Source organism: Crotalus tigris, unplaced genomic scaffold (genome assembly GCF_016545835.1).
Source record: "Crotalus tigris isolate CLP2741 ecotype Arizona unplaced genomic scaffold, ASM1654583v1 scf7180000017731.4096049, whole genome shotgun sequence".
In the NCBI taxonomy this organism is placed as follows: Eukaryota; Metazoa; Chordata; class Lepidosauria; order Squamata; family Viperidae; genus Crotalus; species Crotalus tigris.
Genome location: NW_024096599.1, coordinates 2,452,194 through 2,479,311, shown reverse-complemented (window position 1 = coordinate 2,479,311; position 27,118 = coordinate 2,452,194). Strand labels below are relative to the sequence as shown.

Below are 27,118 nucleotides of genomic sequence, written 5' to 3'. Positions count from 1 at the left end.
AATTAGTATAGTTTTGTATAAAGAATGAATGAAACACTTTAGTACCATTAGAAGCAAATACAAAATGTTGATACACCTAATATGCCTGTAAACTTTAATGACTCAAAAAAAGCTCTCTGCCCTGGTTCTATACAACTACGGTATATGTGTCAGAATAATCTATCATCTCAATTTCAACTCATGTTTAAAATTATGATTTTTAAAAATAGAGTCACTCATTAAAGTTCATTGAAATATTACTGTCCACAAATTGATTGTTTCTTAATTGGTTTTGGTAAAACAATACTTAGGCAAGAACATATTGCTTTTCTTTTCCTCATCATCATGTATCTGAATTCATAATGTCTTCTCATATCAGTGTTGGGCAAGGGCAGCAGCTATAGTTTTTACTCCAGTGGTAATTTTTAATTTACAATTTAATTTCTTACAATAAAGGAAACAGTTTTGAGAGTTTATAGTTTAATACAAGAATTAAAACAAAGATAGATATTCTGTATTTGTATCATTATAATTTGGGATTGGGGAATTTTTTGTGCTCCTCTGAACATGGTTAAAATGTTCATTGGTTGCACTTTAAAAACCAGAGGTAAATAATTCAAATTTAGGTAAATGGTTTATAGCATCTTACTTAGGAAGAGTTTTGTTTGTTTTTTCTTAATATTATTTGAAATTTTTACTGTTTTGCACACTACCCAGAATCTCCAGATTGGGATGGAATTTAAAAAAACCTCTAAATACTTTAGTTAATTAATAAATAATAAAGAGACAACAGAGCATAAAAAATAAACAGTGGTACTAAATATTTGTATACTGAGATTGTTACACAATATACCCAAGGCTTTGGATAAAAAGGTATATAAATACTTGGGGAAGCATTATTATTAGACGTGTGTTGTAATGTTCTTGAAATAATTCATATTGCGTTTATGCCTCAAAAATATAACCTCAGTGGATTATCTCTGAACTTCATTCGCTTTACATTAATTGTACGCTAACAAATTCCTATATTTGCTTCCCTAGAAAAAATTGCTAACAGCATATACATGTTTGGGTTTAATTTTTCTAGAGTGTTGAGGTTTCTATCTGATATTTGGGGACAGCAAAATAATCTAATGAATTTAATAAGTCTTCTGAATTCTGATAAAAAACTGACTTTTTTTGCACCTCTCTGATGAACATACCAATCAGAATTTATTTGCTGTACATTGTTTGCTGCAGTGTTTGGCTCAAAATAGCTTAAAAATGCACTTAGTATACATTTAGAAAAATGCATTCTCCAGCATGATGACTGAAGAATCCACCAATGGGTTATTTCAGTCCTCCTGCCCAATCAGACTAAGTTGTCAAGTTGCCACACCCCTCCTTGACTGGAACCTCCCAGTTTCATCTTAGTCTTTCGCCCATGAGGACATGATAACTTGACTGTCAGGATCATTCTTCAGGCAGGTTAGACTAATAGAAACTGTTACACCCATTAGTGGATTCTTCATTTTGGAGAATGAGAGGCTCCCAGCCTCTGATTTTTTCCCTTACAGAGGATTCTGTCCCCTACTTCCTTTAAACAAGGGGGGGAAGTATTTTTCTCCCCTATTTCTGGGGGGTGGTTTTCTTTTCCTCTCCTGATAGCTCAGCAGCCAGCTGGGTCTCCTTCCCAGCCACTTTCAGGTCACTGGGGGTGGTGGCTTCCCTTTCTCTCTGTAGCTCAACAGTCAGCTGAGTCTCCTTCCCAATCCCTTCAGGGGGATCCATCGCCGGGACACACGGAGACTGCCTCCGTCAGCGTTCCAACTCACGCGGCTGCCATTTTGAGGCCGCTCGGCCTTCTGCTGCTTGCTGGCCTCCGTCGATCCTCCGCCACTTGTGGCAGCCATTTTGAGGCTGTTCGGTCTTCAGCCTTTTGCCGAAGTCTCCTTCGGCCCAGCTGAAGGGCTGAATTCAGCGAATTACGAGCGCTGCGGGGGAGAAGAGGACTACCATCAATTTTCCTCTCTCCAGCTGTTTTTTGTTTACAGACAGAGGTCCTTCTAAAGCGCTGTGAGCTCCGTCGTGCCTAGCAGCCATTAGGCGCGAACCAACCAGCCTCTCCTCTTTGATCTTAAGGGACCTTAAGACATAAGTTTCCACTGGAGAATTTCCTCATACACCGAAACTAGGCCTCGATCACCAAAACATCCCCCACCCCCCAGGGTTGGGTGCAACTGCCATTTTCCGCGGCATTAGTATCCTCAAGGAAGGTTCTAGAATTGCCTCACTGTTGTGGGCGCCATTTTGTGTGCTCTGGTCACACTAATTTAAATATTTTTGGGACTCAATTCTGGTCATAAGCCTAGGATTGTCTGGCTAGACTGCTCTAATTGAAATAAGATTTTACAATTACAACAAGATTTGTGGATCCTTACCAACTTGCTGGCAAAAAGATCTATTAGGCCCTGCTTGCCTAACACTCTTTCACCTTAGCCTCTACAACTCTGCATCTAATGGTTGCTTGCCAGGACCTGACCATTGCCACTATTGTGAGATGCGTGTGATTTCGTCACCACTTCAGCCACAGGACTGGCATACGGATTGTCCTTAGCCTTGGTGACAAGCACCTTGAAGCGCCCATTGTGAGTTCAGCTTAGCCAGTGGGCCAGATCATGCTAATTCACGTGCAGTCAGTCTCTCCATGGGGGGCACCTGACATCTCTTGCAGAGTGAGCCAGTTCCAGAGCCTCATCTGGGACACTTCTCGATTGCCATGGCAGACCTCACTGAGCCACAGCCTTTGGATACAGACAACCAATCCAGCCAAACTGATCCGTTCCGGAGGTGCCTAAGGGAAAGGCCAAAGCAAAATCCAAATACGGCAGGAAGGCAAGTAAGGCAAGCGACAAGCAGGCCGATTGCATGCACAGAGCCCTGGAGAAGCAATTCTCCCGGGCTCAATGTTTGTCAGCTGGGCAAAGGCATACGTCTCCGCTCCCCCCACCTGCAGCTCCTGAGGCAGGAGCACAACTATTTGCTTCATCGAGGACGTGGTCACTGGAGCGTGAGCATCAGCAGGTCTCGATTCAGACCTTTGATCACGGAGGGCCACCCCTCTTTGGGGAGGACCTCGAACTGCCAGGCCCCTCCATGGCACCCACAGCGACATTCACACCAACTGCTGCGGGGCTTCGACCTCCGCAAGAGCCATCCTTTACCGACCAACTGCAATCATTGATATCGCAGGCGGTCCTTCAAGCCATGGCCTCATTGGGTCATCATCAAATGTCTCTAATACCAAGGTCCTCATCAGCGCCCACTACCTCATCAGAACTAGCATTACGCAAAGTGCACCAGGCATCTGCATGGGCAGCGAAGGCAGCAACCTCCACCTCATTCTTCACCAGAATTTCTCTTACCTGGCTTAGACAGCTATAAGACAGAATTCCCCTGGAGGAGGTCAGAATACACCAGGATCTGACCAAACTTATAGCGACCTCTGAGTATATGGTGGATATCTCCTTATACTCCACCAAATACTCGGCCTGAGCAATGGCTTCCAGTGTAGTCACTTGGCAGTTGCTCTGGCTTAAAAATTGGAGGGCCAAAAGCAAACACAAGTGGCAGGCAGCCACTGCCCCTTTCAAGGGAGGCAGATTATTTGGGGAGGCATTAACTCCGTACCTCACAGAAAACAAACAGAAGCAGAAAGTCATCTCTCATTTGACAAGGAGAGCTAACAGACACTTTCTCCCCTATGGCCACCATCAATCCTTTCAGACTGGTGCTACGGCAGAAAGGGGCAATCATACCTGCCTTCAGCTCCCAAGACAGAACACCCATTTGACAAGACGAGTTATAGGGATCGGTCCTGGTACCAGACCCAGAGCAAGTCTTCCTTTTGTGGCAGAGGGGGTCGTCCCTTCCGTTGCACCAAGTGACTTAGGGGGGACTCCTCCCATTGGTGGCAGACTCACTCTTTTTGTCCGCCAATGGGAAAACACTACCACAGACTCCTGGGTTCTGCGCACCATAAGAGAAGGCCTGTCCCTGGAGTTCAAATCCATACCCATAGACCATTTTGTCTCTTATCCACCCATGAGAAACCCAATAAAAAGAGGGCTCATGGAAAACACCATTCGACATTTACTAAGCATCAAGGCCATAGAGGAGGTACCCTTGAACCAGACGGGACAGGGGTATTACTCCATCCTAGTTGTAGTCCCCAAATCCTCAGGGGGATGGAGAGCAATCCTCGACCTCAAGGGTCTGAATTCCATCTCCAGTATTGGAAGTTCAAAATGCAGACACTCCATTCCAGTGTCAGGCGAGGAGATCTCATGACCTCAATAGATCTCACAGAGGCATATCTGCACATTCCCATCCTCCCAGAGCATTGCAAATTTCTGCGGTTTTGTCAACTGCCACTTCCAGTACAGGGCCCTACCATTCGGTCTTTCCTCCGTCCCCAGGGTCTTCACCAAAATCCTGGTGGTATTGGCAGCACACTTGAGACTGGTCCCGGTGCGCGTCCAGTGCTACCTGGACGACATACTGATCCAATCAAATTCCGTCACGACCACCCAATCGGATTTGGCCCTTATTATCAGGACTCTCCAGAACCACGGGTTCTTGATAAATTTCAAAAAGAACCAGACTTCTCCCTTGACCCGCCTGTTACACCGGGGCACGGTGATAGACACGGACTCTTGTCACGTATTTCTGTCAGAGGAACGACGCAGGAGCATCCAAGATCTGGCCCTCAGGTACGCAGGAACAGGGTAGTGGCACTAGCTCTCCTTTCCCAACTCCTGGAAAAGTTAATATCTTGTATAGCGATAGTGCATGGGCCTGACTACATGCCCAGACCCTCCAATGGTTCCTGCTCCCATACCAGAGACGGCACACCAGTTCCTCCAACCAGTTGGTACGTGTCCCACGCCAGATGCTCCTCTCTCTCGACTGGTGGACATCTTCAGCCATGCGCAAGGGGACACTTTTCAAGGAACCTCACCGTATCCTTGTGACCACGGATGCAAGTCTCTTCGGTTGGGGTGCACACCTCCAAACTCAGATGGCTCAGGGACAGTGGTCACAGTCAGATATGAGGCACAACATAAATTGGTTGGAGCTCAGGGTGATCCATCTGGCTCTCAAGCACTTCCAAACTGTGATCAGGGGTCAACTTGTGCTAGTCCTAGCGGACAACATGGCTGCAAAAGCTCACGTGAATCGGCAAGGGGGCACTCGATCCAGGTCCCTCATGATGGAGGCTTGGGCGTTGTGCTCCTGAGCATAGAGCAATCTGCTTTCCATCAGGGCCAAGCACATCTCGGGAGAGGCGAATCGACAGGCGGACTTCCTCAGCAGGTCTATAGTGGACCATTCGGAGTGGAGGTTACACCCGGATATCTTCAAGGAGGTCTCAGACAGGTTTGGTCATCCGATCATGGACCTGTTCGCCTCTCCGGAGAACACCCAACTGCCCAGATTCTTTTCACACTTCCCCTCTCAGGGAGTGGAGGGGGCGGACGCTTTATGCAGCCCGTCACCGCAAGGCCTTTTGTACGCCTTTCCCCCGCTGCCTCTGCTTCCAGCAGTTGTCAGGAAGATCCTGGAGGAACAGGCAGAGTTAATCTTTATTGCACCTCACTGGCCCAGAAGGCCGTGGTTCGCAGACTTAGTGAGCTTCTCCACCTCAGATCCGTGGCAGATTCCCGACAATCACATATGGTTAACACGGGGATCTACAACATCCAGACCCCCAATGGCTTCAGTTGGCCGCCTGGCACTTGAACGCCTCACTCTGACTCAGGAGTTATATTCGTCAGGGGTGATTGACATGATCCAGACTGCCAGGAGACCAGTGACTAACCGCATTTATGATCATACTTGGCGGAACTTCTGTCACTGGTGTGACAAGAATCACCTGAGTCTATCCAAGGTAACCATCCCAAAGTTATTAGACTACTTGTTGGAAGGAGTCAACAACGGGTTGTCGCCCAACACCATTCGTAGACAGGTAGCGGCTCTCTCCACGGTGCTTTCCTGGGATTCATCAGAGTCCTTATCTCAGCACCCTATGGTCTGCTCCTTTCTTAAAGGAGTTACCAATAGCAGACCGCCCGTGGTTCACAGGTATCCCTCCTGGGAGCTACCCCGGGTTCTGCAGGCACTAACTTCCTCACCCTTTGAACCCATTAGAACCTGTTCCTTGCGGTACCTGTCACTCAAGGTCTCCTTCCTGATAGCCATTACTTCCTCCAGGCGTATTTCGGAACTGGCCGCTTTATCTATCAGGAAGGACCTGTCACGTTTCACGAGGACAGGGTGGTTCTTAGGTTAGATTCCTCCTTTATCCCTAAGATCAACACAGTGTTTCATAGATCACAGGAGGTTATTCTTCCAGACTTCTGTTCCCGCCCGTCACATGACTTGGAACGGCAATGGCACACATTGGACGTACGTAGAGCCTTGCGCTGTTACATCAAACACATCGCGGCCTTCCGTAAGTCTGAAGCCCTGTTTGCATCCTTTCAGCCTTCATCCATGGGGCAAAAGGTATCCGCCTCAACCATAGGCAGGTGGATCAGAGTGTGCATAGCAGATGCGTACGTTTCACTTGCCCTGCCCTTTCCTAGTAGTGTGACGGCGCACTCCACCTGCAGTGCTGCCACTTCTGCAGCGTGGGCAACTCAAGCATCCATAGAGGACATTTGCAAGGCGGCGACATGGTCTTCGCCTTCCCCTTTCATTAGGCATTACCATTTGGACAAGTTTGCCTCGGCTAAGGCCTCCTTCGGTAGACGAATCCTCCAACAGGTAGTGCCAGCATCAGGATCACAGGCCCCAACTAACTCCCTCCCGTAGGGACAGCAGGAGCTTTGGTAGGTCCCATTGGTGCATTCTTCAGTCATCATGCTGGAGAAGGAGCGTTGGCTTACCTGAACGCCTCTTCTCAGCATGATGATGAAGAAGCCACGCCCTCCCCTCTGGAGATCAGTTAGGTCCGTCCTAGGGGGTTGTTTTTCCTTGTACCTGCTCTGAGAATCATCACGTCGAACTGTTGTCATTGGCTATGCCGTCAATGAAACTGGGAGGTTCCAGTCAAGGAGGGGCGTGACAACTTGACAACTTAGTCTGATTGGGCAGGAGGACTGAAATAACCCATTGGTGGATTCTTCATCATCATGCTGAGAAGAGGCGTTCAGGTAAGCCAACGTTCCTTTTGTGCAAAAACAATGTATTAAATTTTCCAGATTAAAAATCCAATTACTGCAGTAATGATGGATTTACGATGGATTCATCTGTCTATGATTTTCTATAAAGCACTTTCTCCAAACATTTAATAATGATAGAAATTGCTGTATATTCCGGCGTATAAGGCGACCCGGCGTATAAGACGACCCCCATCTTCAGCGCCGAGTCGCATACCTAGAAAGTTGTCTTATACGCCAGAAACTACCGTTATTTCTGGCGTATAAGACGACTCGGCATATAAGACGACCCCCATCTTCGGCACCAATTTTAAAGCTTGCGAAAGTCGTCTTATATGCCGGAAAGTACGGTAGGCTGTATATCCAACTGTGTAGGACAAGGAGTGGCAAAGTCTGGGGATGGAATCAAAACAAGAATCAGCTTAGAATCTGTACAACCTAGAGTCCAACCCCTCTTGAATTCCATTAAACCTTATCTGATACCAAAATAGTGCTAACCGTTGACTAAATTCCTGTGCATAGGCATGAGCCAATAAATCAGTTTAATTGTAACTTAACATGTGGTCCTGGTTTTTCATGCCTGACTAGTTGCTTTCTAATTCCAATCTAGGCCTGGTATCAAATAAGATCTTATAATTACTAAATGGCTGAGTTAAAAGGTTTTTTTTCTGCCAAATGCCAGAAATAGAAGGTAATTTCTCCCATGCAGTTTAACGAGATATCGCATGATTGTTTCACTCAATGATTGCAATCCTGGCCTTCCCAATTGCGGTCATTAAATTTGAATCACGGATCATTAAGTGACCAGAATTCTGGTAAGGAGACCCACCACTCCAGAACCATTTCACAAAGCCTCAATTACCCTACCAAGCTTTCTTACCAAGGTTGCCTTGCCATTCTCCAAGCAGGCATGATCCTTTGGATACTTCAGCCAGCTTAGCTCAGCTGCCACCACCCCTAGGCCTCTATTTCATCCAGGATCAAAGTCCTGATATGTATAGATGATACACTCAGTACAGTGCTGCTCCTGGGCAGTTTTTTTTTTAAAAGAAAATGTTGTTATGTCCACAAAAGAGGGAAAGAAGAATTACCTGACTCCAGTACCTAGTGTTTTGATTTTTAAACTGCTCACCCAGATATTATTAGCCTTACACAGATGTGAGTTCCTGTGTACCTCTTTCCTTTTGAAAGCTTATATATGAGAGGAAGCTGATAATTATATTTATACATCACCTAACTGTACTTCTTTCATTATTCCTTCTATTTATAAAAAGTATAAAAATAATGTGAAATGATTTTGTATCATATAAAAAAGTCAAGTTTTATATCAATTTCAAGAACTACTTAAACATTTCTTATCTCAACTGCAATTTACCAACTCTAAAAATGTTTATAAATAATACACAACCTAACATACCTGAGTGTAATAAGTAGGCAGTTATTTGCCATATTTTATTTGATTGATGAAAAATACAAAATCTTGTCATGCTTTAAAAAAGAAATATGGTTTGAATGAACCTATTTGAAAGTATAACAAAAGGGTTATTTTTTTCTGCTGTCCATGAACCCCAAATTTTATTATACCACTCATTTGAGAATAAATTGTCTGAGGGACCCTTGGTGCTCGCTGAGCTTGCTTATTTTCTTGCAGAAGTTTCATTACCGTAACTAGGTAACACCATCAGTGCTAGTAAGGAGTGCTGTCAGTTTATATTCTGATGTCTTGCCCATCTGGGTGGGTGGGGGTGATCTTAAGGATTCTTTGGTTGGGCTGTTTATTAATGGCTCTTTGGCAGTTTCCTGATTGGGGTATTGCTAACTTGATTGTTGGTCTGAAGTTGACCTTGGAATTAATCTATGCTGATCTGAGTGCTGATTACTGGTGGAGAGGTGCTGGAGTCTTTTTCTCTTTTGGGCTGGTTTGTTGTCTCTTTTGCATAATCTATAGATGTTGTTAATGTCTATGTGTCAATAAATTGTCTCCTCCAAGGCATCACATTTTTTGCCAGTATCAACATTAGTTTTTAAGTTTTATGTAATTATTATATTCAGTGAACATACCCAACAAACCTAACTGAGGTCCACTTTAATTTCCTAATAGTTTATTTTGCCCATTTTTATAAACATTAAATTCTAGAGCTTTGAATCCTTGGACATATCCATTATAGTTAAAAACATATGACTTTGTTAATCCGGTCCTTCCTTCCTTCCTTCCTTCCTTCCTTCCTTCCTTCCTTCCTTCCTTCCTTCCTTCCTTCCTTCCTCCCTCCCTCTCTCCCTCCCTCCCTCCCTCCTCCCTCCCTCCCCGAAGTCATGTACTATCTATAAATTATTTTGATATATTTTTTTCTAATTTTGGCAAAGAATATAAGTCTAGAAATCTCAAACTTATTCTTATCCCCTTACTCAATAATAATATGTAGGTGATTTTTCTATCCTGAAGAACAGATTTTATGTTCTAATGCAATAGCATATAGTTTAGATGTTAACCTTTTGTTGAACTTTTGATAGCTTGAATTAATGTTCCAAGTTTAATAAGTTGACTTTAATAGCTTGGATATTGTATTGAGAGGAAAAAAGGAAACTCATCTGTAGAAAATTAAATCAAATAGGATTGACTTCTGAACAATTTTATTTGCTCAATGGGAACTACAATAGTTATGCTACATATCTTGCATTTTAATTCAATTGTCCTTGGTCTTTTCATGCTTTCCAAATATTTCAATACAAAATAACAGTCTACAGTTAATAAAAGTGGTGATAGGATGTGCATGAGGATGCCAAGTTTCCAAAATTATCTTCAAAAACATTTAGCATTAGAACTTTTTTATGTAATCAGCACAGGAATCTAAGCTTTTGATTCTTTTCTAAAAATTGCCATGGATTTTATGGAAATTGATGGTGCAAGTTCTGTATGACATCCTATATCCATAATATTTTTCAGCTTGAAGTTTTATAATACATCATAAATAGGAATATCTAATCTGCCATAATCTGATTTAGCATGTGGTTCATTGCATGCAAGACTTGGACTTTCTAGCATGCATAAAGGCAAAATTTATTTGCATTTTTTAAATTCTTTCTAATATACACATTAGTCATGTTGGCTGAAAATGATAATTATTGTACTCTAACATATCTGGATGGCATCAGGTTGATAGGAGTTGTTTTAGCTGAAATAGTTGTCAATTTAAATCAGGAGTGTCAAACTGCCAGTCCACGGGCTGGTTTCATCATACCGAAGCTGCGCCCATCCCATTGCCGGCAATGCAAAAAAAATTGTGATATGTTGCGACACATCACATGACGTGGCGAGTTGACACCCATGATTTAAATAATCTCCCCTATGACTTGGCCAACCTGCTGTTCCTCTCATTCAGAAACCTCCTTAGGGAATAGTAAGGGTGGTATATTCCTTTAGAATTTAAGCTTTGGCATTTATCATCTATCTTTTCCATTTTCATATTTTCTGACCTTTTTCCTGAGCTAATGATCTTATGCAAATGTTATCTAATAGGGTTTGTTTTTACTGCTGCGTTGTTTTTTTTACTATTCTAGCCATTCTACTGACCTGTTAAAATTAAATAAACACAGAACTATGTGCATAGCTAGAGATGGTCCACTGAAAATAGGATTGCTACTAAGTCTTGGGTATTGCTTGTAGAGCAATCGATGCTCAGCATGAGGTGCACATATTTTTTTTTCCTGGGAAATGCATTGAAAACATAATTTGGCTTGTATAGAAAATAAATGAGGCGTAAGAAACAACATGGACGGGAGGGTCTAGTTTTAAATTTGCTCAAGTTTGGTTTTCCTTTACAGCATTGAACCATAAATGTTGCATGCTTTATGTCAGTAAAGAGTCTACTAACTTTGGCATGTCATTAAATAGCAGCATTCTTCATGATGCTGTTTGGAAAGCAAACATTTGGCAAATGTGTTGTTGATATGTTGGTGAACTTTTTGCTAAACTGTTTTTTCTCCTGTACAGTGTAACTGCCAAAAAAAATAAGATATGTGATTATTAAGGCTTTACATATTCTTCAAGACACTTGGAAATGTTATGTTTGCTAACATATGTTTGCTTACCTATGCCAAGTAATTTTTATGTTATGCCTCGTATACTATGATATTTTTCTACAATTTGCTTCAGCAGATGAAATTTTCTTGATTGAAATGTCAGGAATCTATTAGATTTATTTTGCTAGGAAGAAATCATTTCCCCCTCTGGATAATTAACAAGGAATGTTGAAGAGACAGCTGGTTATCTTACATTCCTTGAGACAAATAAATAACATACTATATTTGAAAACAAATTAGTAAGGGAGAAATGCAGATATATATTGGAAAGTGTAGATTGGATGCTTTTCATACATACTGTCAAGTAAAGCACAAATTATACACAATCAGATGCTGGCATCAAAAGATACTGTAAAACAGGTATGTCAAACTGCTGGCCTGCGGGCCAGATGCGTCACGCCAAAACCACGCCTACCCCATTGCCAGTAATGGGGAAAAAGTCACGATACATCGCAAGTTTGACGTGTCTGCTGTAAAAAGTCTGCTGGATTAGGCCAGAAGCCCAGCAAGAGACATTCGGGAAGCCTGGAAATGTTGTTGTTGTTGTTATTGTTGTTGTTATTGTTGTTGTTGTTGTTGTTATTCTGTCACACAGTCAGCCAGATGTTCAGACTGGATTTGGCATTTTTATCCACCTATCAAGCCATTCCCAAGGACCTGGGATAGGTGTTCAAGTGGTGCTCTAGTTCAGGGATCCCCAATCTCTGGGCCGCAGCCCAGTACTGGGCTGTGGCCTATTCGGAATTGGGCCACACGAGTGGCTGGCTAGAGAGTGCACACGCAGCTCAACTTGCGTGAGTACTGCCACATCAACTGTCCAGACTTTTTTGTCTTTCTGATCGATAATTGTTAAGTCTGGCATGTTATACAGTAGATGCCTGCCTGTTTGTAATCTAAAATCCCAGAGTACTTTCTTGCTTGCAAGCAAATGGTATTTCTTGCAGATCTTCCAATTCACCATTGTTGCTATTTTGTCATACCATTGTTTGTAGTAAGTCTGTGCAATCTTTTTGAAGCAGCTAAACAAGTGGTCCATTGTTTCTTCAGCTTCTTTGCAGAGGCGGCACTTGCTATCTGTTGCTGTCTTCTCAATTCTGACTTTGTATGCACTTGTACTTAAGGCTTATTATTATTATTAAACATAGATCTATTGCATATCCATATTTTGATAGGTGAAATTTAAGATATTCTAACTTAAATTATTAAATAAGTGGCAAAATTAATTAAGATCAGATGATCTCTGTTAACTTTAAAATAATTATATTTTTAAGGGATTTTATAAAGTGAGATTTGACAAACCCAGTATCGATATGGGCTATAAATTTGATATTGTTCCCTCCTCAAATGGTGCTCCAATTCATGAGTTTACCACTTTTCTACAGTCTGCTCGTGAGGAGCAACTGTCCAGAGCACAGATGGAAATTCTCTCATCCTCTCCTTATCTGAGGATTCTCTGTTGAATCAGACTTATCATTGGTCCATCAGTCTTCCATCACAGTGCCATCTCCACTCCTTCAGCGATGACGTAATCTGCCATTCCTTCATCCAGAAGTTTAGTCTTCAGCCGTATTTATGGTCTTTAAAAAACCCCAATGAAATCCAAAATGCAGCTGCAAAATACAAAATATTTTTAAATATGTTTCCTTTAGTTGTTGTCAAACTAGTTTGAATAATTAAATAAGAACCAATCTTCTTTCTCTCTTTCAATTTCATACAGTGTCAAAGGGGCAGATGCTGGCAATGGGATCCGAATTTTTGTTCCTGATATTCTCATGTTTATTGCTAGCCTGATCACATGGCTTGTGTGCAGAAACATTGTTCAAAAGCCAGTACAAGAAAATTTGGGAGAATATAATGCCCAGTTTGAAAATGAAGACATGGTATGTGTGTATATTTATTCTTTAATTTTTAATTTTTTTTTTCTGGTGTGTTTGACACTAGGGATAGGCTTTGCAATTTACTTTTCCAGATGAAGGGGAAATGCTTTATTATTAATTTTACACTAACTGAAGTATATAACAACTCCCAATTGTGTACTTTCCCATAAATGTGGAAATACGTTTTGTTGCAGATAGCTTTCATTTTTTGCTATCTCTTTAGTATTTCTCAAAAGAAATTCCTTTTAAAAATAAAGCATCCTACCATCCTTTTATTTAGAAATATAAGCCATAGGATTTTGTTATGTAAAAAAAATCATAATGTAGTCAACGTAGTATTGTGCAAATGGTGTGATTATATATTTTATGTAAGTCACATCATGACATTTGATGCAAGTATGCAAACCATGTCAAATGGACCAATTTGTGTAGTGATTAAAGCACCATGTTAGAAACCAGGAAAGTGTGAGTTCTAGTCCTGCCTCTTTCTTTCTTTCTTTCTTTCTCTTTCTTTCTTTCTTTCTTTCTTTCTTTCTTTCTTTCTTTCTTTCTTTCTTTCTTTCTTTCTTTCTCTCCCTCCCTCCCTCCCTCCCTCCCTCCCTCCCTCAAGAAGAAAGCAATGGCCCCATTCTCTACTAACTCTGCTTTTTGCAAGCTATTTGAGAAGCATGCAAATAGTGACCATATGACTGCTTCCAAAGCTGTTGGTTTTGTTTTTTCACATGTCAGCCAGTCAGTAAGAAAGGACTACTTGTATTTGCAGAATCTCCAAGTTTTCAGAATTTCCAAATAATCTGCTAATATGACATTTGGTCTTATCATCTGTACAGGTCAGTTATAAAAATGTTGAAACAGATGTTGCTGAGACATATCCTATGATATGCAGATCCCTTATACTTGAAACTTTAATTTTAGAATTAAATGTTTTAGAAACATTAACATTTCCCATATATATATATACATTATTTTACTCACATGTATTTCAGAAACATTATAAATACCAATCCAATAATCTGGCACACGTTCACTTTTAAATCTCCTATTTATATTATCAGAAATATATTAATGTTTCTTCAGTTAAAAAAATTAAATATGTAAATTATCTAGACTTCTTGTAAAATCTAACACAGAGCTTTTCTTTATTTTCCTGGTATGTTTATTTGCTTATTCTGTCAAGGATTATTTCATGCCTCAGATTCTGAGACCCCCCCCCAAAAGAGGACAATAGGTGAGAAGCAAATTTCATGAGTAAAGCAAGGCCAGAGAGAAAATCTTTAGTGCCTTTTTCAATTTCTCATACTACACTTTAAAGTACTTTACCACCTCCATCCCTATTCCCTCCAGGATGCAATTTGCCTAAGAGATCAAGTTAGGCAGCAGTAATCAAATAACATATGTACAGGGAATAAAGCCTTCATACTGTTCATCCTTTTGCTTCTGCTGTCTGTTACAGAGCAAATGATGAGCATGTATAGACATTGTTCTTTCTGAGCACAAAACTATTCAATTATCTGGCTAGGTGTCTTAGTAGTACAGCCTATACAATATAGCCTTGTAACAAAAATCCACTCAGATCCAATGCTGAAATATTTCTATAATAGCATTTCCTTATTTCTAAAAAGCTTGTTAATAATCACAACACAGTGTTTTGTTTCAGTTTGCCCTTCAGAAGCTGTTCCACTAGGTAAGGATGTGGAACTGATAAATATTGCATTTTGGTTTGGCATTAATGTATGCCCTGCATCCTATGGTTGGCCTTAATTGATTTTGGGTTCTGAAATGAACATGCATTAAAGGCTGCTAATGCAGTACTGTTTGGGAAACTCTTCCTTCATTTGTGATTTACAACACTGCTTCTAAATTTGGGAAGGCAGGTGAGAATCTGCAAACAGAGCTGGATCTAGTAGGTGTCTTTAAGCTGTTTCAGAAAGATCATATTCATTTTCTTTCTGTATTATTTCAGAATAATAATACAGAAAGAAAGGAAGTAAAGGAAAGTGAAACACTCCAGCACTTGTGTCAGGCTCCTCTGGGAAATATTCACAGAGACAAAGATCCTTTTTCAGGAAGAAGTTGATAATCACTTCTCTGTATTCATGCACCCTAAGGGCAATGCCCATCTAATTCTATAAAAAAAAACCCCATCAACTGACAATTCTGAATATTAAAAAAGAATCATTGAACCATGAATGACATTTTCATTATTTATCTATTGCTGACTCGGCACAGACTTTCAGCAGTTTATAAGTATACACACAACATATCTAAAAGCAATGCAGGTCTAACGTATCCTGGTGTACCAATAAGCAAAATAATATAAAACCCCTGAAAAACAAAATTGGGCATTCTGCTGAAGAACTCCATTATGGCTGCCTTCCTAAATGTCATCAGCCATCCATATATCTGGAGATAGGTTATTCCATAGGGAGGGAGCATATACTGAAAAACAGTGTGCTTTGCTCAAAACCCAAATGGGAAGAGAGAGACTCCCAAATTCCCAAGATTAGATACTCACCTTAAATTCCTAATTAATGTGCCTATATAACATGCTTTTCAAATATTTTCAGTTAACCTTCTAGCTATGTAAGAAATTGATGTAAGTACCCAGAGTTGGTAAAGTGTTGAAAAATGTCATCATAGCATATCATTGTGGTGTCTGAATGTCAATCATTGCTGCACTTCAGGAGTTGGACTGAAAAGACTTGGGGATCCAAAATCACCCAACAAACTCTCAATGCTAAGGGTGCATTTTTATTGGCCCTTCACCCAACCCCTCACTAGGTTTCATTTATGCAAAAAAAAAAAACCCATCAATATATTAAATTTTCAGCGAACCTGTCAGTCTGGATTTGTACAAAGCTGTGTTCACAGACTACGCATTTTTGTTAGATAGATAGTAATAAATTAATTCTTTTAAAATTAAATATGATTTTTGTAAAAAAACACCCCTACCTAAAGTCTAAAGCAAATCATTATAAATCAGGGCTTTTAAAGATTCAGTTCATGTTCCTCCTGGAAAGAAACTGTTTAGATTTTTTAAAGCAGACAATTTCTCTTCCATCCTCATAAAGACATTACATAGAAGCTTACCAATATTTTGAGATTAATATAACATACGATACTTCAGTTATTTTTTATATGAGTGTTATTCAGAACAAAAATTGTGAAGTATTTAAGCAATAAAGGCAAAAATGGTTAATAATTATAGTACATTGTACAATACAGTATAAGAGCAAGACTGTTATAAGTTCCAGTCATTATTTTGGAATATGTTTGTGCATGAACAATTTGTAATACTTTACAAATTACAAGAATGGATTTTGATTCTGACTGGAACCCCCTGTGTCAATAAGATCTATAGTACACTATTATTTTAGCATAATGGTGCATTTGTGTGTTTGTGTGTGTGTGTGTGTGTGTGTGTATGTCTCACAGAGGAAATATTTAAAAGCTGGATGTTAATAAATCATACTAAAATGTAACTAATGGACATTCTGGCTCAAAATATAGTAGTAGCAATCACAGCTGCTGTGGTAGCTGTGATGCTTCCGGCCTGGACTTTATCTGAATTTGACAGTTTTAAAAAAATGATGTTGAGTGATGGGCTTTGAGACTTAACCTAAATGAGCCTAGTAAAAAAAAAACCCCAAAGCATTAAAATGGCAGTCTTAAAGCTATGGCAGCCTGAAATCCTTTTGGACTTCTGAATAGATGTGGATCAAATTAGATAATTATCACACACCCCGGTTCTGCATTGTTATTACTCAGCAAATACTATGTCCTTTGAAGTGTGTTTATATGATTGAATAAACTTCCACAAAATTGATTACATTTATAATAAGCTTTTTATAAGTAAAAACAAAACAAAACCTTTTCCATGACCCAAAATCTCAGTGAGATTTCTTTTCAAATAGTCATTTCTTAAAGGGTGCCCAATGTCAGCATGTTTAAAATTTCCCTGACTTGTTTGTTATGTGTTATATAGCATGAACATTGATAATTTTAAGAGGATCTTGCCAAGTAACTACAAAAAAATACAATTCTTCAAATGTTGCTCAATACAATATTTTGTATCATAATGTGCAGTGAAAAAGAATTCAAACAGATGTTAAATTGTCAAATGCTGAATGCTTGAGTAGAATATTCTTTATTGGTCAAGTGTGATTGGTACACACAAGGAATTTGTCTCCGGTGCTTAAGCTTTCAGAGTACATAACAACATAGTGTATAAATCACAAATTGTAAATCATAAGATACAGTCATAAATGATAAGATACAAATAACAAAGTTTGTAAGATATCAACAAAAGAAGGTAATAGGAAATATGAGAAAGATAATAGCAATATAGCCCTACTACATAGGTAAATATCCATAGGCATAAGACAGTGCTGTGGGAATAGGTGTTAGCAGAGTGATGGAATGAGAGAAAAAACTGTCTAGTTGTTTTGGCATGCAGTGCCTATAGTGGGCATCTTGAGTTGAAACATGTCCAGGATGTGAGGGATCTGTAGATATTTTCTCAGCCCTCTTTCTGGCTCGTGCAGTATACAGGTATTCAGTGGAAAGCAGGCTAGTTGCAATTGTTTTTTCTGCAATCCTAACTATCTGTTGAAGTCTGTACCTGTCCTGTTTAGTTGCTGTGCCAAACCAGACAGTTATAGAAGTATAAATGATAAACCAAAAGCCTAATAAACTGGAAAGTGTTACAAGTGACCTTTTAGACTAGAGCATAAGTGGTATGATGGATAAAGGACCAAGTATTGCCTGGAGTAATTTATCACTCCTGAATAAACAGGTAAAGTTCTATTTAAAAGGCTATGTGCGTCTGTATGTGGATGTGTGTTTCCCCTCTTTACAAGAGGAACAATAGCTTGAAGGGAAACAGTTCTGAAAGAGAAATGCTTCAGAAAAAAGAGAAGGGGAAAAGGAAACAAGCAGTTCCTTTTTACATTTAACAGAGAGCTACAGAACAGTGCCAGATATATTGGTCCCGGTAGCATTGAAATAAACCACCCGGAAAATGATGTAGGGGAAGACAATGTTAAAAGTCTGAACCCCTCCCTACCACACTTTCAGGACAATGGTTGTGCTTGGGTTTCCCACTAGTAGATAATGCTGAGCCGAAGAAAGAAAGGACAGCTGGAAATTCACCAAGTGTTACAATGACAACAAACCATATTCCATTCCACAGAAACAGCAATAATAAAAGACTGTGTGGACAGCATCTATATCAGTGGTTCTCAACCTGTGGGTCGGGACCCCATTTGGGGTCGAATGACCATTTCACGGGGGTCATCAAACCATGCTGTCCGCCATTTTTTTTCCTTTTCCCTAGCTGTCCTACTCCCTCTTATTGGTGGCCACACCCACTTGGGGGTCACCACAACATGGGGAACTGTATTATGGGGTCACGGCATTAGAAAGGTTGAGAATCACTGATCTATATAGATAGACTATGCTCCCATCTCTTGTGGGTGAGCAATGTGGATAAGCAATGGAAATAATAGTAGAGAAGATTTTATAGGGAAAATTATTGGATTGAGATGATTAGGCAAAAAAGAATGTCATGGATGGAAAACAAGATAGGAAATATTTACAGTTATTGGAACAACAGATGACCAAATAGCCAAGATTATGGGAATATCCAGTTACAGAATAGAATAGAATAGAAATAGATAGACAGCAATTGTTTAGGCAACATGTAGGAGAAAAAAATAAGAATAAACTGTTTATCCACAAAGAAACAGAGAATAGTTAGCATTAATTTAGGAAACACTTGCCTTTGGACTCATAATCAGTATTTTTGGTGATTTGTGTTAAGTAGATTCATTATATATTTTTGTAATTTTCTATTTGTAGAATGAAATTGAGAGAATAGAGGCGGAAGATGCATTAATATGTGAAGATCTAGATGATGCAGAATGTGGAGAGGAAGAATTTGAAGAAACGACAAAATTAAAAATACTTCGCAGAATTGCCTCAATAGCTTCCAAAATGAAGGAAATTATTGGTAATCTTATAACCACAGCTGGAAAAGTTGTTGTTACAATTTTACTTGGTACAACAGGTGGGCTCTTTTCCTTTGCCATGTTCCTCAATAATGGTTACAGTTATGATTTCCTTTAATACTTTTAACACACTTGAATAGAGTTTTTGATAAATAAATATATAGTGATCTGTTTTATGTCAAATTTCATTGCTTTTGCATACATTTATTATCCCTAAAATGGCATCCGGCCTACAAATGGCAAGATACACAAACAGGTAACTACAGTATATTATCATAAGAACAAACAAATAGCTGTATTAGACTGATTCAAATAATATATAGATGATCAAATTTGTCGATGGAAAAAAATATTTCTGGTTTGTGTTCTTTTAGAATATATAAATGTATCACTTTCAGTTACATTTTGCTATATTCTAAAAAAAAGAACAAGTTTTAATGTGCATTCTAGAATATACTATTTTTTGAAGTACGTTTCCTGATGCTTTTTTCTCAAAGTATATTTTAATAGTATTTTATGCACTGAAAATTATATCAAGTCACTTATAAATAAGTTCAACTTTGTGCAATACAGAATATTAAAATGCTATTGTGATTACTTCTGTTACAATACTTTTAAACATCATGCTTAATTCATATATTATGAGTATAGAATATTTACCTTCCATTAATTTTTTATAGGAATGATGTTGCCTTCCCTGACTTCAGCTGTATATTTCTTTTTATTCTTGGGCTTGTGCACATGGTGGTCCTGTTGTCGAGCATTTGATCCTCTGATCTTCAGCTGCCTTTGTGTGTTAATGGCAATATTCAGTGGAGGCCATTTAATTGCACTTTATCTATATCAGTTACAGTTTTTTCAGGAAATCATTCCACCTGGTGACTTTTATGCCAGGTAAGAAGTTTTATCAGCATTTTTTAAATAAATGGGATTATAGCAAAGTAGAACAGCTGGGTATTGGAATAGATGGTAAAAGATAAAGATGGAACATATTCAGAGAAATGTAAAATACATGTCATAGTGTAAAATTAATACATTTTAAAGAAATTTTATTGAATTTATATGCCACCTATGTCACTACCCATAGTGACTTTGGGCAGCTTACAATGCCATAAAAACATAAATATAAAAACATTGCAATTAATAAGAATTAAGTAAAGACTAAAACTGAGATAATGAGATGATGTGGGCATAGGCTTCTATTTTTCATTCAACCAATCACCTCCAGCATAGCACATCTCCGTCAGGGCCCTATGCCAAATGGCATAGCCATATTTTAAGGCCCTTCTGGAAGGCCGGAATGATGTAGGCAGATCTCACCTTTGGCAACAAGATGTTCCAAAGGGCAGAGGCCATGGCAGAGAAAGCTCTGTTAGACTCCCACTGGCTGAAATTCCTTGGCTAATAGGCTCTACAGCAGTGGTTCTCAACCTGTCTAATGCCACGACCCCATAATACAGTTCCCCATGTTGTGGTGACCCCCAACCACTTATACATCACCGGGTGCCAGGGGCGTGGCCAAAGAAAAGGGGGAAAAAATGGCGGACAGCCTTGTTTGGCGACCCCCGTGAAATGGTCGTTCGACCCCAAATGGGGTCCCGACCCACAGGTTGAGAACCACTGCTCTACAGAATGCCCCTTCTGCTGCTGGATACATGTTGATTTGGAGAAAAAAAGAGGCATGTTACTTAAGGAGAAAAGGGTTTGAATGGCAAAATCATACGTGTGGCAGATATTATGTGTATTGGCTGCTGAACCTATGGAACTTCTGTAGGATTGATGCGGAACTGATACATTCAGTAGGTAAAAAGATGCTGATTGGGGAAACATCAATTTTTTAAAAAATTAAAATTTTAGGATAAAAAATGTTGTTCACAGAATAAAATAATACAATGAATTTCAAATGTAGAGACAAAGACTATGAAGTTGAAAAGATAGATAACTTTTCGAATGCAAGATCTCTATCTCCAAGTAAGCCCAGAAAAAAATAACACAAACCCAAAATTAATTACATTTGGATGGATAACATTTTTGTTTACTTTGTTAAGCAAATTTGCTTGTTTTTTTAAATATAAGAATCAATCTTGTAAATGTATTGTTATATAAAGATTTCTTTTAGGAAAAAAAAATGTGGTTTCTGTTCAGATTGCCTAAACCTTTTCCTATAGGGCTTGGGGGGAAAGAGAGAGCCTTAATATCTGTATTGTTTGTTTGTTTATTTTTGGGTGTGACAAGACAGTAATTTGTTACAGGTTGAGCTTCTAATAGACAGAAGTTTTAAGGAGTTATTTTTCTTATTTTATTCTGCATAACAATGCTACCTGCCTTGCTGTATGACTGAATGTGTGTGAAAATGCAAGCTTTCTTCTGCCATCTATAGGCCAGGCCAGGTCAGGTCAAGCCATGCCAGGCTAAAGTAGAAAAAAAAGTTAAAAGGGGGCCATTAAAGAAATCCTTAAACAATCATTTATATTTCATTATTCGAAAGTGCAAAAATGTATGCAGCAGATTCTCTTTATTGCTAATTTTCTACTCTTTCAGGTAGTATTTTAAAATCTTTTGACACAGGATGTATTTATTGTATTTTTAAAAATGATTTTTTAAAAAAAATATTAGAAAGTTTATGATTCTAAACACTAAATTTAAAATAGACTAGTAGTTTGGGGCAAAAATTGCTAGGCCTCTTGTATCTTGTTTGAGTAGATGTAATCCACTATGTTCTTTATTTGTGTGGGTTTGTGTGTGTGTGTGTGTGTGTGTGTGTGTGTGTGTGTGAGAGAGAGAGAGAGAGAGAGAGAGAGAGAGAGAGAAGAGGTATAGCAATGTTTCAATCACAAAAGAGAAAATAATCATTATTAGGTACTCATCAGTATCTAGAAATTGTTAAAATTATTGAATTCAATTTTTCTAGCAATATAAAGTTAATTCCCAGCAGATTATTTTTGTCATACACACATATAACTCTAGAAGTGCCCATATAAGCATTGCTTTTTTCTGAGGAATTTTTGGGGAAGATGTCCTTTTACAATTTTAATAACAAAGCGAGGTTCAGAAGGATTTGCTAAGACCATCCATGAGTGAAATGAATAGATTTTATGGTTTGTACATTTCAGTGAAAAGTGATGAGATACATTTTTTGAGATTGAAGAACTTCAGCTACAAGTCTTTAATGGGTCCTAGAAAAATCAGGTTTCCCTATGCTCTAATGAAGGAGCCCTCTTACAGCAGAGGTCCCCAACCCCCGGTCCATGGACCAGTACCGGGCCACAGCATGCCAACAACTGGTCCGCACAACAAACAAAGCCCCATCCGTGAGATGCAGGCAGCACAGAAAACCCCGCACCCTCCGGTTCACGGAAAAACCTCTCTCCACAGAACCAGTCCCTGGTCCCAAAAGGTTGGGGACCTCTGAGGTAGAAGAACATTCTTCCTTCTGTATATTTTTATGGAAATTCCTTTGATTGCAAGCCAATAGCTATTCTTTTCATTTTATTTCCTGAGGATTTAAAAATACTGTAACAATCAGTGCCTGCCTTATGATCTGCATATAAAGTCAGGTCTTGAAGCTTTCCAGGGATGAAACATAGAAATTGCAAAGACAAAACCTATTTCCTCTTTCTCTGGCCTTTAAAAGGAAACATCTGAAGAATTTTAATTTATGTTAATGGATGGAAAATTGTCAATGTAATTTGCAGTCCCTTGAACTGCACTGAACCTGCCACAAGAGAAGAACATGTCTGTGCTTAGTTTCCCTTTCTTCACTAGCAACAAGATACTCACTTAAGTACTCTTATCTAAGAGGCAGGCACCATTATCCCTAAACAGCTGAGGCAAATAGTTAACTGAGAATACAGTTATCTTCCTTTCTGTTGGTAGCAGAAACCACCTACCTACAGTATTTAATTTTTCTGTGGCCCTATCTATTATTTCTGCATTACAAAAATATAAAAAGTCAGGTTTAAAATCAGAACTCAGAGCAGTTTGTTTTTATAACCCCACTCTTCTTTAATGTTTATGAAAATAGGTCTGCCTTTTTCTGTGTTTATTCCACTTCTACTAAGATGGAAAACTAACATCTCATATTGTAATTTCACAGTACACAAGAAGTACTGGGAGGAGGTGCATTTTTAATAGTGGTTTCTCTGTGGGTCAGCCCTGTTCTTACAACTCATTGCCTTAATGCTGGATTAATGCTTTACAGGACCTAACTAGAAAATCTTTGGGTGAGGTGATTAACATCTTTTAGTTACTATAGAAGTCTTGAGAAGTAGATGTTATTTTATAATTAATCAACTGCTTTGAATTAGATTTGTGCTTTTAAAAATATTACTCAACGTATCCCAAAATACAAATTATTATATAAAGTACAGAAAAAAGAAGAATTGGTAGAGGTGTTCCATTTTATCATGTTTGAGAACAAACTATCATTTATACTTTTCTAATAGATTTTTTAAAAAAAAATCAATAAAATCCTATATTGCACTATAATTTGTGCAGGGTAGCACTCTTTTTCTTCTTCAGAAACAACTTTCAGTAATATTCAATTCACAACAAAAAAAATTAAAAATAATTTAGCATTGTCTTCTGGGATTTTTTAAATTTCCTATCTGAATTTTAGGTATTTCTTGGTATTCTCCCATTGAAGAACTAATGAGGTCTGTCACTTTTTGAACTCCATCAGAGTCAGTAGATACTGCCAGCCTGATATGCTTTCTACAGCTTGCTATGGGTTAATTACACTAATTTAACAGCATTACACACTTATCACATACAGTCAATTTAATATATGCAATGTATAAAATTTGAGTCAACATATCTTCTTAAAACAATAGACAAATTTCATTAAATCGAGATATAACTTTCTGGGAAGTGGTGGGAGATTTGAATTAATAGGCCAAACCATTGGCAGAAATAGCAACAGAGTGCAGAAAATTAGAGGCATTGGCATTGCCAAAAATTATTAAATAAATAATAGAAAAGTTTTGATGTGGTCAATAATAGTAGCCAAAACTCACTAGGAAAAATGTGTATAAGAATTTAGAAATATTGCCCCCAAGATGCTATAGTACAGTAGTAACAGTAATAATCCAACCTTAGTACGTATGGATTGTATATTTATTGCAGGTATATTATTTTCCCGGCTTATGCTTTGGGAAGTAAATATATGTAAGTATAGTTTACTTGGTATATAGAAAATTCAGTTATTAAATATTACATGTGTGAACTCCAGCTTTTATGGACAGAAGAGATGATAGAATTTGATCATAATGTAACATTATTACACATTGTTGACAATTTGATATGTATACTTTAAATTTATCTTGCATATTTATATGCATCCAGATAAATCTATGAAAAGTATGTCTTATTTGAGAATAAATACATAAGAGTATCTGCAGCAGGATTACCTATGTGTGAATTTTCATCCATAGAACCAAATATAAACATTTACATGAATTAAAAAACCTCTTAAAATCAAATTTATAATGTGTACAAAATGAAGAATTTCTGGGTAGAAGCAGCAACCAAGTATACAGACATTCCTTTCAAACAAGGGAGGAAAAATGTTAGGAAGATAAGTGTATCAAGGAAAAGGGTAGGTAATAAATCCTTGTTTGTGTGTGTGATGGAGTTGGTTTTTTTTTTTGGTAATCAACTATTCTGCTTAGTAAAACAAAAATAAACGTTGTTTTCCTGTTTTTGGAAAGCAGCAATATTTCTCCCTTGACGTCATCATGAAGCTTAATGTTGCATCAGTATCATGCATTTGTATTAAGGTCACAGGTTGCAAATGTGTCGGGAAAAGCAGTTCAAAGTGCATATACATAGAGATATGCTTATATTAATTTACTAAGCTTTTGCTGGGAAAATACATTTACAGAGGAACGCTGTTACAGTCATCTGCTACATTTACTTTTACAGTACATTGTGTAATGTTATTTTAAAAAGTCATAACATTTTTTGGCATCCATAGAACATTAATGTTCTATTCTAACTTGCCCATTTTAATGAAATATCAAAATTGTCATTAGAAAATTTAAATTCGTACTTCCTTTTCTCTGTTTATAGACATTAATTTGATTTAAAAGATTTATACATTTCTTTCAAAGGATATTTTTACAGTACAATATATAAAGCAATTTTTCAAAGACATAATAAAAAAATTAATCAGTTTAAAAGTCAGTATAAATCAATGAAAAAGAACTATAAAAGCAGGATATTTTATGAATGCAGATGCAAATAAACCTCCTTAAGATTTCTCATGAAAATAAAGAAGGAAAGGCCTGTATATAATTCCTAGAAACATAGAACTTAAATTACATGACCTTAGAGGCTATCCAATTCAACCCTATCTTGGTGAAAACTATCCCCAACAGGTGGCCATTCAGCCTTTATGTGAAAACCTCCAGACTTTTATTGATAGATTCTGCCCTTGTTAAACAATTCTTACTATCAGGAAATTCCTTCTAATATTTAAACTGGGTCTTTTTTTTAATGTCAATCTATTTGTCATGCACTCAGTTTTAACCAAGAACAGATCTTCTTTTTCCATGTTAACTTTTCAGATGTTTGTAAATTGCTGTCTTATCTCCCCTGTCTTCTTTTTGCCTGGCTTCTTCTACCATTCTCATGAGGCTTGATTTCCAATGCTTTATAATCCTGGTAACTCTCTTTTGAATCTGTTCTAGAACTGGACACAATACTTGAAACATGGTCCAACCACCATACAGTACAGGAGGAACTGTTATCATACATATGTGTATGTTGACAGATCAAAACTGCATTGGACTTTGTATATTGTCATCTTGGTATTTTATGTATGTTGTTAGGAATAATCAAATATATAGGTGCGCAGTTGGAAACTTACAGTAGCTTGGTTGTAGTTAGTATGAGAAAAATCTTGAAGTTCTAGAGCAGCGGTTCTCAACCTATGGGTTGCAACCCCATTTGGGGTCGATCGACCATTTTACGGGGGTCGCCAAACAAGGCGATCTGCCATTTTCCCCCCTCAGGGGCCGCCGCCGCGCATGCGCTCTGCGCATGGGGGTGCCTCCACGCATGTGCTCTGTGCATGGGGGTGCCTCCACGCATGTGCTCTGTGCATGGGGGCGCCGCGCATGCGCGGCGCGGCACGTTTGTGTGACGGGGGTCGCTGTCACACAAACGTTGAGAAACGCTGTTCTAGAGGATCACCTACTTAGGTATGAGCAAGCAATGGGAGGCAGCAATTAAAATACCAAGAAAGTATGCATCCAATCAGTATACAGTGTTTGCTTAGACACTTATTCTAATCAGATTATGCAAATCCCCATTTTCTATAAATAACTTTTCCTCATTGGTATATAATAACCCCTCACTTGCCTCTTATTTCTTACAAACATGCATTTTGCTAGATTAAAGTGTTTAATGTTTTAATGTTTCTGTCTATGTTTTTATGATGATGTAAGCTGCTCACAGTCACTTGAGGGTGAGATTGTGGACATACATTTAATAAATGAACAAATAATAAGGTGTTTTTGACTGCCATTATCCTATACTTCAGAAGAATGGAATAACTCTGAATTTATCTGAAAATCTGCTGTTTCTGTATAAATTACTTCCTATAGTTACAAATTTGCTTTGGAAGCTATCAATGTGTTCCAGCATCAAGGGGATTGAGAAGGTAGGGCAGGTCCTTGGTTATAGCAATTAGATCAGAGTACCTTGGTGTTAAATTTGTTTGTCCTTTCTTCAGTTTTTACCAAGTTATTAAAACATTTCTCTTCTGCTTGGCTTTCAAGCACAGGAAAATTTCACTGCTTAATTCTGCTATTAATTTTATGAAGATTTTGAAAACAGAATAAGTTATCTGTGGTATATAACTTTTATTAATCTGAATATTGAGAATAAAACAATCTGAAACGATTCATGAATTTTTCAGCAACTTTCAGTTCTCTATGTTGAAAACAATGAATACAGTTTATTAAGATAG

General features: G+C 38.4%; 1 protein-coding gene across 1 annotated transcript in view; it reads left to right on the top strand.

Annotated features, from left to right (window-relative positions):
• The window catches only part of PIEZO2 (piezo type mechanosensitive ion channel component 2), a 202,460-nt gene that overhangs the window by 102,032 nt on the left and 73,310 nt on the right, over nt 1–27,118 (top strand). The window contains exons 5-7 of the mRNA XM_039339226.1: nt 12,979–13,141; nt 18,998–19,205; nt 19,827–20,040. Of these exons, the coding sequence (XP_039195160.1) occupies nt 12,979–13,141; nt 18,998–19,205; nt 19,827–20,040 (585 nt within the window). The remainder of the gene's footprint in view (nt 1–12,978; nt 13,142–18,997; nt 19,206–19,826; nt 20,041–27,118) is intronic.